Source organism: Geotrypetes seraphini, chromosome 3, assembly GCF_902459505.1.
Source record: "Geotrypetes seraphini chromosome 3, aGeoSer1.1, whole genome shotgun sequence".
NCBI lineage: Eukaryota > Metazoa > Chordata > Amphibia > Gymnophiona > Dermophiidae > Geotrypetes > Geotrypetes seraphini.
The window spans coordinates 125,741,647-125,757,023 of NC_047086.1; the positions used below are offsets into that span (position 1 = coordinate 125,741,647).

At 47.4% G+C, this 15,377-nt stretch overlaps 1 protein-coding gene across 3 annotated transcripts in view; it reads left to right on the top strand.

Annotated features, from left to right (window-relative positions):
- Window positions 1-15,377, top strand: part of KIF13B (kinesin family member 13B) — a 485,412-nt gene that overhangs the window by 334,508 nt on the left and 135,527 nt on the right. For all 3 annotated transcript variants that reach the window (XM_033935468.1, XM_033935467.1, XM_033935469.1), the window contains exons 31-32: window positions 2,353-2,529; window positions 13,587-13,679. In XM_033935468.1, coding sequence (XP_033791359.1) covers window positions 2,353-2,529; window positions 13,587-13,679 — 270 coding nt within the window. The remainder of the gene's footprint in view (window positions 1-2,352; window positions 2,530-13,586; window positions 13,680-15,377) is intronic.

Consider the following 15,377-nt stretch of genomic DNA (forward strand, 5'->3'; position numbering starts at 1 on the left):
GCGACCCCCTACCCCCACCCCGCACTACATTACGGGCAGGAGGGATCCCAGGCCCTCCTGCCCTCGACGCAAACCCCCCTCCCCCCCAACGACCGCCCCCCCCAAGAACCTCCGACCGCCCCCCCAGCCGACCCGCGCCCCCCCTGGCGACCCCCACGACCCCCCCACCCCCCTTCCCCGTACCTTTGGAAGTTGGCCGGACAGACGGGAGCCAAACCCGCCTGTCCGGCAGGCAGCCAACGAAGGAATGAGGCCGGATTGGCCCATCCGTCCTAAAGCTCCGCCTACTGGTGGGGCCTAAGGCGCGTGGGCCAATCAGAATAGGCCCTGGAGCCTTAGGTCCCACCTGGGGGCGCGGCCTGAGGCACATGGGCCCAACCCGACCATGTGCCTCAGGCCGCGCCCCCAGGTGGGACCTAAGGCTCCAGGGCCTATTCTGATTGGCCCACGCGCCTTAGGCCCCACCAGTAGGCGGAGCTTTAGGACGGATGGGCCAATCCGGCCTCATTCCTTCGTTGGCTGCCTGCCGGACAGGCGGGTTTGGCTCCCGTCTGTCCGGCCAACTTCCAAAGGTACGGGGAAGGGGGGTGGGGGGGTCGTGGGGGTCGGCCAGGGGGGTCGCGGGTCGGCTGGGGGGGCGGTCGGAGGTTCTTGGGGGGGGACGGTCGTTGGGGGGGAGGGGGGTTTGCGTCGAGGGCAGGAGGGCCTGGGATCCCTCCTGCCCGTAATGTAGTGCGGGGTGGGGTTAGGGGGTCGCCGTGGCCAGGAGGGTTTGGGCTCCCTTCTGGCCCGATATTGTCGGGAAGTCGGCGGTCCTTCGGGGTGGGGGTGCGAGTGGTCCTGCCGGGGGGGGGGGGATGTATCGGACGTCGGGGAGTCGGCCGGGCAAGAGGGCTTGGGCTCCCTCTTGCTCCGATCGTGGATGCGGGTGCGGGTGGGAGCGCGTGCGAGTGGTCGTTCGGGGTGGGGGTGCGAGTGGTCCTGCTGGGGGGGTGAATCGGGCGTCGGGCGGGGTGGGAACTATGTTTGAAAACTTTCGTATACCGCGCTCACGCATATAGCGCGCGAGGGGTATGCGCGGTAGGTAAAAACGCGTATAACGCGCGCGTTATATGCGTGAAAATACGGTACACTCAATCTTATGTATTGTATTCTCTTCTCAATTGTATGGACCTTCTGACTGCAGCCGGGCACCATGCCACCGGTTGCTTAACTCTTCGTCAGTCCAGCCTTTATTAAAGTGGTTTTTTTAATGTGTTTTTTAAAGTGTTTTTGTTTTTTTTTACTTGTTTTGTCATTTTATCTTATACTTTTTCATGCTTTAATATCTACAAGAAGAACGTCACTTAACTTAATAGCGATCTGTCCTATCTTCACCTCTCCCTACATGCATGTTTCAAAGTGAAACTTTTCTTCAGGGTTGAGGTAAACATTTGAGGGAGCCTTGACAGTTAATGACACTGTGAAAAACCTGAAATTTAGAGTGGAAGAGTAGCCTAATGGTTAGAGCGGTGGTTCCCAAACCTCGTCCTGTAGACACCCCAGCCAGTCAAGTTTTCAGGATAATCAAAATGAATTCATGAGAGAGATTTGCAGGTAGTGCATGCAAATCTTTCTCATGAATATTCATTGTGGATATCCTAAAAGCCTGACTGGCTGGGGTACCTTCAGGGCTAGTTTTGTAAACCACTGGGTTAAAGCAACTGGTTGAGAATGAGGGAAGCCTTGTTCAGATTGCACTGTGGCTTGGTGTGATTATGGGCAAGTCATTTAACCCTCCATTGCCTCAGGAGAATACTTGTCAGGCCACGTCATTCATCGTTACTGGTCCCACAATCTGGAACTCCCTACCAATCCACATAAGGGCAGAAAGTAATTTAGATAAATTCAAAGGAAGTTTAAAATGCTTCTTCTTCAAAGATGTTTACGAAAGCTAATTCTATTCTCAGATTGCACTGACCTATTTAAACTCTGATTTCTCCCCTTTGGTTTTTATCTTCAATGTATACTTTTCTTTTAAATATTGTAGTTTTTCCCTTCTTCCTCTTGTTTCATTGTACTTTATGTCTGTACAGTTTGTTATATCGGCTGTTTTGTCTGTATTATCCCAATTTGACACTTGACTGTTTCCCTTTTTTTAATGTAAAATGCTTAGAAGTTATGATTGGTGTTTTATCAAAATTTTAATAAACTTAAAAACTCGCAGTATCTGAATGTAACTTACCTTGAGCTAGTTCTGAGGGGGAAAAAAAAAAGCATGTGCTAAATGAAATTGTGGTACTTTGTTTTGTAGGGTTACCTATTTTCTTTGCTAACCAGAAGAAAAAAAAATCTTGATCTCTTTTTGCACAGGTGAAAATAGAAGCCTCCTGGGACTCCACTGTCCACAACTGTGCTCAACTTAGCAAAGGTTCAGCAACAGATGAGCGAGTTTATTTGATTGTAAGAGTGACTGTGCATCTTAGTCATCCAGCAGAAATGCAGCTTGTTTTGCGCAAGCGAATCTGCGTCAATGTCCATGGCAGACAGGTACTTTACAACCTTCATCCTTAAGGTGATAACATGGTGCATTGAATAGAATTGGTTTGTGTGATACTTGATACTGGTTCCCTTCTATAAGTCACTGTTCTTCAACCACCTGTCCGCAGGAAATTTCTGCTGGTCCGCGCAGGGCCGGCAAGATTAAAATGACCATAAGTCCATTTTCAGACCTCCTGTCCTGTTGTCCCCACACACAGCATCCCAAAGCTGTGCTTGGGGAAACGGGACAGGCGATCATTTCCTCTCCCTCCCTCCTTCCTTTCCCAGGGTCCCCTTCTCTTACCGCCCTGCCGCTACAGCTAAAGCCGACAGGAAATCTTCCTTCCGACGTCAGAGAGGACGTTCTGGGCCAGCCAATCGCTGCCTGGCTGGCCCAGAACATCCTCTCTGACATCAGAATTGACGTCGGAAAAAAGACTTCCTGTCAGCTGTAGCGGCAGGGTGGTAAGAGCAGGGGAAAGGAAGGAGGGAGGCTTTTTTTTTTTTTTTTTGCGGGCAGAGAGGGAGGGAGAGAGGTAGATGGGCAGGCAGGCTGGCTTCGGGGGTGGGGGTGGGACAAAGTGTGGAAGGCAGTGAGAGGGACATGGAAAGGATGCACTGGGGGCACTAAAGACATGGGAAGAATGCACTGGGGGCACTAAGGACATGGGAAGGAGGCACTGGGGGCACTAAAGACATGGGAAGAATGCACTGGGGGCACTAAGGACAGGAAAGGGCACTAAGGACATGGGAAGGAGGCACTGGGGGAACTAAAGACAGGAAGGGGCACTAAGGACATGGGAAGGAGGCACTGGGGGCACTAAAGACAGGAAGGGGCACTAAGAACATGGGAAGGAGGCACTGGGGGCACTAAAGACATGGGAATGAGGCACTAGGGGCACTAAGGACATGGCAATGAGGCACTGGGGGCACTAAGGACATAGGAAGGAAAGAGGGAGGGAATAGAAAGGGGCAATTCTTGGGCCTGAGTGCAGAAATAAAGAAATGAAAGAAAGGATACACAGACAGAAGGAAACGCAACCAGAGACTCATGAAATCACCAGACAGCAAAGGTAGGAAAAATGATTTTATTTTCAATTTAGTGATCAAAACGTGTCAATTTTGAGAATTTATATCTGCTGTTTATACTTTGTACTATATTTGTCTATTTTTCTATAGTTACTGAGGTGACCGAGCTCGCAGAGATGGGGCGGAAACGGGGTTTTTAAATTTTAGTCCTAGTAGTTTGCCAGTTCACGGGTGTAAAAAAAAGTTGAAAAACACTGCTCTAAGTCAATCTTGGGCTTGTAATGCTGTTTTTTCATTTTAAAGTAAATAATTAAGATTTGTAATATTTTTGATTTCTTGCATACAAAAACCTCACTCTTTCTTCAAACTGCTGTCAGGGTCATCAACAAAGTTATTTGAATGACCATCTTAAGCAGAACCACTCTGAAGAATGCTCTTATCCTCGCTTAATTCAATCAATATAATTATAGGTCTAGTCCTGAACATATTTCAGACTTTTAGATGCAACTAATTTTTTTTGTTATTGCTTAGATTGAAAAATGATGCTTCTCTGTCCCTACATGGGTTCATGTTTTCATTACTCTGCATCAAGGATTCAGAGGGGCATTTTCCAGGCACCCTGCTGTTCCAAATAGATTTTCTATGCATTGCGCAATTCTAATGCACAGTAATATGTACAACATCACTTTTTAGGTGAGTGTCTTGTGTATACAGCTTTGTCATCAAAAGCATTCTTCTAGAACTTGGTAAAGATGACTCTGCTGCATCAGTCACTTCAGTGCCCATACCAAAGATGCTTAGTTTTCTGTATTTATAAGTCACCCATGTGCTGAAATCTAAATGTACTGCATGTAATGTTCACCTTCAATACAACCATCTGGTCACCCAGTCAAACAAATCAGGTTTACCTGACAAGACCTACCTTTATTAAAATCATGCTCCTTTGCGTCCTACAATCCATCGGATTCCAAAAACTACACTGTCCTGTGTTTTGTTGCATTTGCAGTAATGTTTTTATCAGAAACTAGACTACGCAGCCTATAGTTCTAGCTCACTTCCATTCCTAATTGTGATTGTCTTTGAACACAGAACAGAAATATCTGTTGATAAGTTCTACTTTATCATCCTCAGCTTCTATATATTCCCCCAGTCCCCCCAACTTGAGTCTTACAAATGTCTTTTATCACTAACAGATCTTATTTACTTTCCTAACAAAGACATTTGTTGCCCTTAAAATATCTTATTTCCTTTTTGACCACTTCTTTTCTACTTCCCCCAGATGTTCCCATTTAGCAATGAACTCCTTGAGGTATTCCCCAATCCTGACAAAAGTTTGTTTTCCTGAAGTCTAGGAACCTACGTTTGAATGTCTTGAGTGTCTTAATATTGAAGTACATCATCTGGTGATGACTAGATTCCAGATTATCACTCAACATAACATTAGAAACATACTCCCCAAGTTTATTTAAAGACCATTTTTAAGACCTAAAGGGTTCACAGAAAAAAATTTACATAAAATAAAACTGAAAAGAATGCATTTAGATCACAAGAGACCTACTTCACTCATTCCAGAGTTATACAGCATACATACCATAAACATTTTTCCATGGATTATGCATTACACCTCCCTATCCAACTGTACCCCAAAAGCTTGTTGAAAAAAATGTTTCTTAACCTTGAAATTTTTAGAGAATGAGATGTACAGTGTCTGCATCTATGAGACAAACTTGGTTCTTTTTGTTACATAGAACATTTTGGACCCCAGTTAGATTACAAAAGTTGGATTGCTCTAAGTCTAATAGATGTTGGCATTGTAATCTGGAATCGGGGACAAAAACACAAAGCTGTATAACAGTAAAAATGTAGTAAGTTTTAAAAGATCACAACCACATTAAGAAATCATTTCAAAGAAGATAATCTTAAAATAAGCAAACCGTTCTCAATATTCAATAACCTAACCAACATAAAAAAGATCACAAATGGCGACAACCCCTCTATTCTAAAAGCACCAGAACCTGCAGACAGATCTTGGAATGATTTTTAAGAGATTAAATTCAAAGACATAGAACAGCTTCTCCTCGACACCTGCCCACCTTACCTGATCAAAGCAGCCACCCCAACAACTATAGGAAGAATAACCCAGTGGCTCAACTATCACCTAAAAACTGGCCTTTTCCCCAAATCAGCAGGAGGAATTATCTTCACGTCCAAAACTCAGCCCTTCTGATGTGACCAGTTATTGGCCATAAGAACATAAAAATAGCCTTACTGAGTCAGACCAATGGTCCATCAAGCCGCACAATCATAATCCAATTTGACCTAGTAGACTTATCAAATGTCTGAGATTTCCATGATTTTGGATTTAGCAGCCCAGTCCTCTCTTGGTTCCAAGGCTTCCTAATCACTCGACACTATGCTGTACATAAGGATGGTGAACTTTCTGACACCTGACATCTTCCCAGCAGGGTTCCCCAAGGATCCCTCCCCACTTTTACCATCATTGTTCAACTTTCTAATGCAATCCTTAGAAGACAACCTAGATCTCACATGAATAAAACATTTCATCTATGCAGACAACATAACGATCATGCTACCTATAACAACTGCATTAGCCAATACCCTCATCACATCATAGAAAACTGGACCTCAACCCATCGCCTCAAACTAAATAAAAACAAAGCCAAATTCCTTTGGCTAGGACCCTCAACTGACCCATTCTACACTCCAAGGATTACAGTAGACAAGACAGACTTTCCATTAGAACTACAATCCATATCTTAGGAGTAGATATTGATAACCAGCTATTCATGAAAAGCCACATACAATCAATAATAAAAATCTTTACTTGTGATAAGAAAGCTTAAGATCCAACAGAAAATACTTTGAAACGGAAGCTTTCTGAATTTTAGTGCAATCCCTAATCCTATCTTGACTAGACTACTGTAATGTAACACTAGTTCTTTGCGCTAAAATTTCCTCCAGTTTTTGACATTATTGTACTTTAATTGAAAGTATATTGTAATTGTACTGTCTCTGAACCATTGTGAATGTTTTATTTGTTAACCGCTTAATCATAGGCAGTCTAGAAATTTTAGAAATAAATAAATAAAAACGTTGCTATTATGTCTATGTATTTGAAACTATGACCTAACTATATTAATAGTTGTACTGATCTACCTGTACTAGAAACCCTATTGAATGTCCATGTCAAACTGTCCATTCTAACTTCCTGGGTAACTGGCCCAACCTCTTGTAATATAATCTGACAGAATAGGTAAAGGCTAAATAGAAAACCTGATTAACATAACATATTATCCCAGGACAAGCAGGCAGCATATTCTTAACGTATGGGTGACGTCACCGATGGAGCCCCGGTACGGACATTTTTTACTAGAAAGTTCTAGTTGGCCGCACCGCGCATGCGCGAGTGCCTTCCCGCCTGACGGAGGAGTGCGTGGTCCCCAATTTCTTCGTTTCCGCGGAGCGAAGAAGACGCATGTGGTTTCAACGGCCGTTGAAAACATCCTTTTTGCCTTCCCGCTCGCGTTTTTTTCTCGTTTTTTCTCTTTTTCCCACTTCGGGTTCTCTTTTTTCTTCGATTTAAAAAAAAAAAAAAATCTCTCGATTTTCTCTATTTTTTGAAACCGGCCCCAGCGGGGCCTGTTGTCACCATACAGGCCTCCGGTTTTGATTTTGCGGAGGCCGTGTTTCCCTTCATGCCCCCTCAACCGGGCTTTAAGAAGTGCCAGCGGTGTGCACGCCCGATCTCCCTCACTGACCCACACAATTGGTGCCTACAGTGTTTGGGTCCAGAGCATCGGGCTGACACCTGCACCCGCTGTGCCACTCTTAAGAAACGCACTTTAAAAAATCGGCAGATCCAGCAGAACATCCTTTTCGGTACCGGATCTGCTATGGAACCTGCCGCGACGTCGACGGTACCGTAAAAGACGGCACCGACCACTTCGACGACGCCCAATCCTTCCTCGGGGTCGCTGGCACCAGGTAAGCTGGCTAAGAAGCCTTCCACCTCCCTTGAACGCCCACCTGCCACAGTGGCGACGCCGGTCCTCCCGGCCTCACGCCGACCCCGCAAACGCACCGCCCCGATCTCGGTGAGTGCCTCATCATCGGCCTCCTTATCGCCGGGGCGTGGAGCAGCACCTATGGAACTGAAAAAGAAAAAAGCGGTTCCGGTGCCACCCCTGGATGACCGCATCACGGCCATACTCCATGACAAATTGCAGGAACAGCTGCAGCAACAACTCCAGCACCTGTTACCGACCCTCTTGGCACCACTTCTTTCGGTACCAGACCAGCCCGAGCCTCGCGCCATCCCACCGGTGTCCACCCCCTCGGTGCCACTCAACACTTCCATGCCAGTCCTCTCGGCTGAACCACCCCGTTCTCATCCTGTGGTACAGTCCCGCTCTGAGGCCGATCCTCCTCGGGACCAGAAAGGGCACCGGTCTCCCCGGGACCGAGAACGGCATCACTCTTCCCGGGACTGGGATCAGCACCAGTCTTCCTTTCCCGGTACCGTCTCAATGCGCTCTGGCAAGTCTCTTTCTAAGACCTGCCACACCGAGCCTCCCACCCCGACATCTCGGCGTGCGCACACTGATATCAGGGACCCGGACTTATGGGAAGAATCCCCACCCGGTACCGAGGAGGATGCATCGTCCACAGATGAGGAACCCTCAGTGACCGATACCGCTTCCAAGCCTGAGCAATCCTCTTTCACCAAATTCCTCAGGGAGATGTCGGCGGCTCTTTCTATTCCTTTAGAGTCCGACTCTAAAAAGTCCCAGGCCTTTCTGGATGCCTTAGACTTTGAACAACCTCCCAAAGAATTCCTCAGGTTACCCGTCCATGACATACTGCGGGAAACTTTTTATAAAAATTGGGAGAATCCACTCACTGTCCTCGTAAGCTTGACAGCCTATACAGGGTCATCCCAATTCCAGGTTTTGACAAACCTCAATTGCCCCATGAGTCTCTCCTGGTTGAGTCTACATTAAAGAAAACTCAGGGCTCCAGTGTTTATGCCTCCACCCCTCCTGGCAGAGAAGGCAAAACGATGGATAAGTTTGGCAAACGCCTTTATCAAAATGCAATGCTAGCCAACAGGGCGAATAATTACACATTTCACTTCTCATTTTATATGAAGCATCTCGTACAGCAACTATCCGCCCTACAAAAATACATCCCTGAACGCAAAGTTCCACTCTTTCAACAACAAATTTCCAGCCTCCTTCAACTGCGGAAATTCATGGTGCGCTCTATTTATGATTCATTTGAGCTGACCTCCCGAGCGTCTGCCATAGCTGTTGCCATGCGGCGTCTGGCCTGGTTGAGGGTATCTGATCTTGACATCAACCACCAAGACCGCCTAGCTAACGCACCCTGTCTTGGGGACGAACTTTTTGGGGAGTCCCTGGATTCAACCACCCAGAAGCTCTCAGCACATGAGACCAGATGGGACACTCTGGTGAAACCTAAAAAGAAGGCTCCTCCTGCTCGTCCTTATAGACCACAGTCCTCTTACCAGCGCAGGTTCTCGGCCAGGCCTCTCAACCCGCCCCAACAGCAGCCTCGCAGACCTCGTCAACAACAACACACTCAGGCTCGCTCTCAATCTCACCAACCTGCCAAGCCTCTTCCTCTGTCAAAACCATCTCAGCCCTTTTGACTCCTTTCTCCAGGGCATAGCCAGTCTCCCACCATCATTACCTCTTCCTCAGCCAATCGGAGGACGTCTCCAACTCTTCCTCAACCGTTGGGAGGTCATCACATCAGACCTGTGGGTCCTCAACATCATTCGCCACGGCTACTCTCTCAACTTCCAGACTCTTCCACCAGACAATCCTCCAATAGAGTCTGCGTCTCACTCCTCCCAGTCCCTTCTCCTCCTAAGGGAGGTCCAATCCCTCCTTCTTCTCAATGCCATCGAAGAGGTTCCCACAGACCAAAGGGGTCAGGGATTCTACTCCCGCTACTTCCTGGTCCCCAAGAAGACAGGAGACCTTCGTCCCATCCTCGATCTCCGGGACCTCAACAAGTGTCTGGTCAAGGAAAAGTTCAGAATGCTCTCCCTGGCCACGCTTTATCCTCTTCTCTCTCAACACGACTGGCTATGTTCCCTAGACCTCAAAGAGGCCTACACTCACATTCCAATCCATCTGAATTCACGTCGCTACCTCCGATTTCAGATACAGCACCGCCACTATCAGTACAAAGTGCTACCCTTTGGCCTCGCATCATCGCCCAGGGTGTTCACCAAGTGCCTTATTGTGGTGGAGGCCTTTCTCAGGTCTCACAACCTCCAGGTGTTCCCCTACTTGGACGATTGGTTAGTAAAAGCAGCTACGTCTCCGCTTGTACTGCAAGCCACTCAGCACACCATCTCCTTCCTCCATCTCCTGGGGTTCGAGATCAACTACCCCAAGTCGCATCTACTTCCCACACAGCGACTTCAGTTCATTGGAGCCGTTCTCGACACCACTCTCATGAGGGCGTTTCTCCCCTCAGACCGCCAACGGACCCTTCTCCACCTCTTCCGTCAGGTGCTCCTTCGTCACTCCATTCCAGCTCGGCAGATGATGGTCCTCCTGGGCCACATGGCCTCGACGGTCCATGTGCTTCCTCTGGCGCGACTCCACCTCAGGACACCTCAATGGACTCTAGCCAACCAATGGTCACAGACCACGGATCCTCTTTCTCATCCCATCTCTGTGACATCGTCTCTTCAGCAATCGCTTCAATGGTGGTTGAACTCCTCCAATCTTTCCAGGGGTCTACTCTTTCATCTACCCCCTCACTCCATGATCATAACCACAGATGCCTCCCCCTATGCATGGGGAGCTCACCTGGGAGAACTTCGCACTCAGGGACTCTGGACCCCTCAGGAGCGTCAACATCACATCAATTTCCTGGAACTCAGGGCCATGTTCTATGCCCTCAAGGCTTTCCAGCACCTTCTCTACCCTCAGGTTCTTCTCCTGTGCACAGACAACCAGGTCGCCATGTACTACATAAACAAGATCTCCCCTCCTCTGTCAGGAGGCCATCCGCATCTGGGCCTGGGCCACGGCCCGCAGTCTCTTCCTCAAGGCTGTCTATATCCAGGGCGAACAGAACTCCCTGGCCGACAATCTCAGCCGCATCCTTCAACCTCACGAGTGGACTCTGGACCCTCCCACACTCCGCTCCATCTTTGCTCGGTGGGGCACTCCTCATGTGGACCTCTTTGCAGCTCCTCACAACCATCAGCTGCCCCTTTTCTGTTCCAGACTCTTCTCTCCTCATCGTCTGGCCCCGGTTGCGTTCCTGCTCAACTGGACGGATCGCTTCCTCTATGCCTTTCCTCCTCTACCTCTGATGTTGCGGACGTTATTCAAACTCCGCAGGGACAGAGCCACCATGATTCTCATCGCTCCTCGGTGGCCTCGCCAACACTGGTTCTCCCTCCTGCTCCAGCTCAGCTCCAGGGAGCCCATTCCTCTTCCTGTGTTTCCTACTCTACTTACACAGCAGCATCAGTCTCTACTACATCCCAATATGTCCTCGCTCCACCTGACAGCTTGGTTTCTCTCGGGCTGACCTCTCCAGAGAATCTGTCTCAGCCTGTCCGTCGTATTTTGGATGCCTCCAGGAAACCGGCCACCCTCCAATGTTACCATCAGAAGTGGACCCGGTTCTCCTCTTGGTGTCTGCTTCATCATCACGATCCCACCTCATTGGCGGTGGAAACTGTACTGGACTATTTGCTCACTCTCTCCGACGCTGGCCTCAAGTCGACCTCAATCAGAGTCCACCTCAGTGCCATCACTGCGTTTCATGAGCCTATCCTCAGAAAACCTCTTACGGCTCATCCCCTGGTTTCCCGGTTCATGAGAGGCCTCTTCAATGTCAAACCACCTCTGAAGCCTCCTCCAGTCGTCTGGGACCTGAATGTGGTTTTATCAGCACTCATGAAACCTCCGTTTGAGCCTCTTGCCACAACTTCACTCAAATTTCTTACATGGAAGGTGCTTTTCCTCATTGCCATCACCTCTGCCAGGAGGGTTAGTGAGCTGCATGCACTGGTTGCCGACCCACCTTTCACTGTTTTTCACCATGACAAGGTGGTTCTGCGTACCCATCCTAAATTCCTTCCCAAGGTGGTCTCGGAATTTCACCTCAACCAGTCCATTGTGTTGCCTGTCTTTTTCCCTAAGCCCCATTCTCATCCTGGGGAACAGGCATTGCACACGCTGGACTGTAAGCGTGCCCTTGCTTACTACCTTCACCGTACCAAGGCTCACCGCTCGTCTCCTCAGCTCCTTTTGTCCTTCGACCCTAACCGTCTAGGTCGTCCTGTCTCCAAACAGACGCTTTCCAACTGGCTTGCTGCCTGCATTGCGTTCTGTTATGCTCGGGCCGGTCTCTCACTGGAAGGTGCTGTCACGGCCCACAGGGTCAGAGCTATGGCTGCTTCTGTGGCTTTCCTCCGTTCCACTCCCATCAAGGAAATCTGCAAGGCTGCCACTTGGTCCTCAGTTCACACATTCACTACTCACTACTGTCTGGATATCTTCTCCAGATGGGATGGGCACTTCGGCCAATCTGTGTTACACAATTTATTTTCCTAATGGCCAACCATCCCTCCTCCCTCTCTGTTAGCTTGGAGGTCACCCATACGTTAAGAATATGCTGCCTGCTTGTCCTGGTATAAAGCACAGTTACCTACCGTAACAGGTGTTATCCAGGGACAGCAGGCAGATATTCTTACAACCCACCCTCCTCCCCGGGTTGGCTTCTTAGCTGGCTTATCTTAACTGGGGACCACGCACTCCTCCGTCGGGCGGGAAGGCACTCGCGCATGCGCGGTGCGGCCAACTAGAACTTTCTAGTAAAAAATGTCCGTACCGGGGCTCCGTCGGTGACGTCACCCATACGTTAAGAATATCTGCCTGCTGTCCCTGGATAACACCTGTTACGGTAAGTAACTGTGCTTTCTGCGTTCTGAGTAAAGAAGTGCTGGCATTGATCTTACTGCTATGATGTTCTTTTTACTCAGAATGCTATGGGAGTAAGCTTGTTGCCAGCACTTCTTTACTTTGGTGCACTTTTTACTCGGAACACCATGGCGGAATATGGAATGATTTCTTAATTTGGATGCAATCTTTCCAACCTTACTACATTTGTTATTGTCATACGGCTTTGTGTTTATATTTGCCCCCTGAAGAAGGCAATTGTTATTGCCGAAACTTGGATCCTTGTTGGGACCTACACAATAAAGATTTTTATGCACAACTGGAACTGAAATCTTTCTTGCCTTTTTTTTTTTTTTTGTGGACCAACATAGGATACTGTCACAACTTAACCACTATCTTGGATATCCCTCCCCCAAATTGCATTCATCCAGTGCTAGTATTTTCAGACCAGATTAGATGCAGATTGGCTCTAATGCTTAGATATGTGGAATTCTGTACAGTAATGCTAAGAGACACCTGACCACAATACATTTTTCTTAGTTTTTTCTTCCTTCCTTGAATGAAAAGCTAAAACTCTGCTCTGTATTCCATTCTCAGGGTTGGGACTGGCAAAGCAGCTTTCATTTTTTTATAGCTTTGTTCTGTAACTATATGATCAAGCCTGATAGGATTGTCTGTTTTTTAATTTACCCACTGTTTGTTGTGTATTGGTATCCTAATACTGTGTTAGAAAGTGACATGCAGTGGTTAATAGAGGTGGTGGTCACACTTTCTCTACTCCATACTTAACCACTAGATTCCACTGCCAGTCAAATGTCAGCCGTATTCTGTTGCTTAATGATATGCCAGTGCATTTTATTGTTTTGTAATCAGGTTTTTCATGTGTAGGTTTTACTCATATGTATTGAGGGACATTTAGGATGGCTTTCATAGCACACGGTGGATAGGGATTTGTCTTTGAATATTCCTTTGCTGGTTTTACAGTATACTGTAAATTAACCTATTATTTAATAATAATTTCAATTTTCAATCTGTGATATTTTTTTCTATTTCCTTCAGAGTTTTGCTCAGAGCATCTTTAGACGAATGTCTCACCGGAGCACTATTGTTGGCTGTGGAGCTACTATTGAAATAGTTTCTAATATCCCAGAGGTGAGTAATTGCACTGACATCCTCAAGTTTTTGATCACCTTGGGCTTGAGTGGGTTTCAACAGCAGTAGTGGAAAGTGGAGCTAGTTCAAGGCAAACCTTTTTTTTTTTTTTTTTAAAGCCTGAGCCCTAAGGATGGATCAAGTTTGCATATTTTTTATACCACATGCTTTTCATATATGCCATGAATGTGGAAATATGCAGGCAGAGAGGAAACAATTGTACCAAAATAAAATGACCAGGCTACAAAGGTAGAAAAACATATTTTATTATTTGGAACATCTCAGCCTTGGGAAATGTACATTTCTGATATCTTGAATGTAATTCTCTGTCTCTAATATTGCTGTATATGCAAGTTTGACTTCTTCTGGTTTCCAGTTCAGGTTTTTGCCTTCATATCACTATTGCTGATCTAGAGTCCCTTGTTTTATATTTGTTGAGAGTCTGAGTCTGTCTATATTTTATGCATTTGACCCAGTTGTGGTATTCCATAGCAAAGCAGCAGATGAATCCAGAGACTAGTGGGTATAGCTCACATCGACCAGCAGGTGGAGATAGAGAACTGATTAACAGTTGGCCTTAAAGCCTGGTGTTCCTCCTGTTGATTCAGTTTTGCTCTATCTCCCAGCAGGGGTTGAGCTAACTCTCTAGCTCCTGGATTCTGGCTGCTGCTGGATAGATTGGTGTTCTTTTGGATTCCTCTGTTGAGACTAGCTCTCTTCAGTAGGTCAGGGGTGCCTGGCTGAGCGGTGCCGGCTTTGGGAGTTACATCTGGGCCCTCCCAGGTCCCTTCTCCACCCTTCCCTCCGATTGATTGAGGGGTTTCTTTAGAAGCTGCAGGAGTGCTTTCTTTCTTTCTTCATTCCAGAGTTTGTTCCTCCCATCCTTCCGGAAGGAGGATTGGGGAAAACAATTTTCGTCTTTGCGTCTACTGGATGTACGACGTATGCTTCTCCATTATTTGGGGGTGATGAACGATTTTCGTCGGTCGGACCATCTCTTCGTGTTGTTCGCGGGCAAAAACAAGGGGATGGCGGCGTCTAAAGCGTCCATTGCTCGTTGGGTCAAAGAAACTATTGCTTCGGCTTATGTGTTGACAGGGAAGAAAGTACCGGAGCACCTTCATGCTCATTCCACTCGGGCATTGGCTACGTCTTGGGCGGAGTCCGGGGGGATGTCTTTGGAGGAAATTTGCCGGGCGGCCACGTGGTCGTCGGGAAATACCTTTTCGAAGCATTACTGTTTAGACGCAGCGGCCCGTTCGGAGGCAAGTTTTGGCGCTGCAGTGCTGGCGGAGGCGGCATTGGCGTCCCACCCGGTTTGAGTTTGCTTTGCTACATCCCACTAGTCTCTGGATTCATCTGCTGCTTTGCTATGGAAGGTAAAATTATGGTCTTACCTGTTAATTTTCTTTCCTTTAGAAGCAGCAGATGAATCCAGAGCCCCTCCCCAAGTGCACTGTCTGTGTGTAGGTTGTTTGTTTGTTTGTTCAGTTGGGGTATGGTTGGTAATTGTATTATTTCATTTCTGAGTGGCACATTTTCTACTGGAATGAAGTTTTGTGGATGCTCATTCTCCTTTCGGGATGCTTGGGCAAAGTGCATAACTGAATCAACAGGAGGAACACCAGGCTTTAAGGCCAACTGTTAATCAGTTCTCTATCTCCACCTGCTGGTCGATGTGAGCTATACCCACTAGTC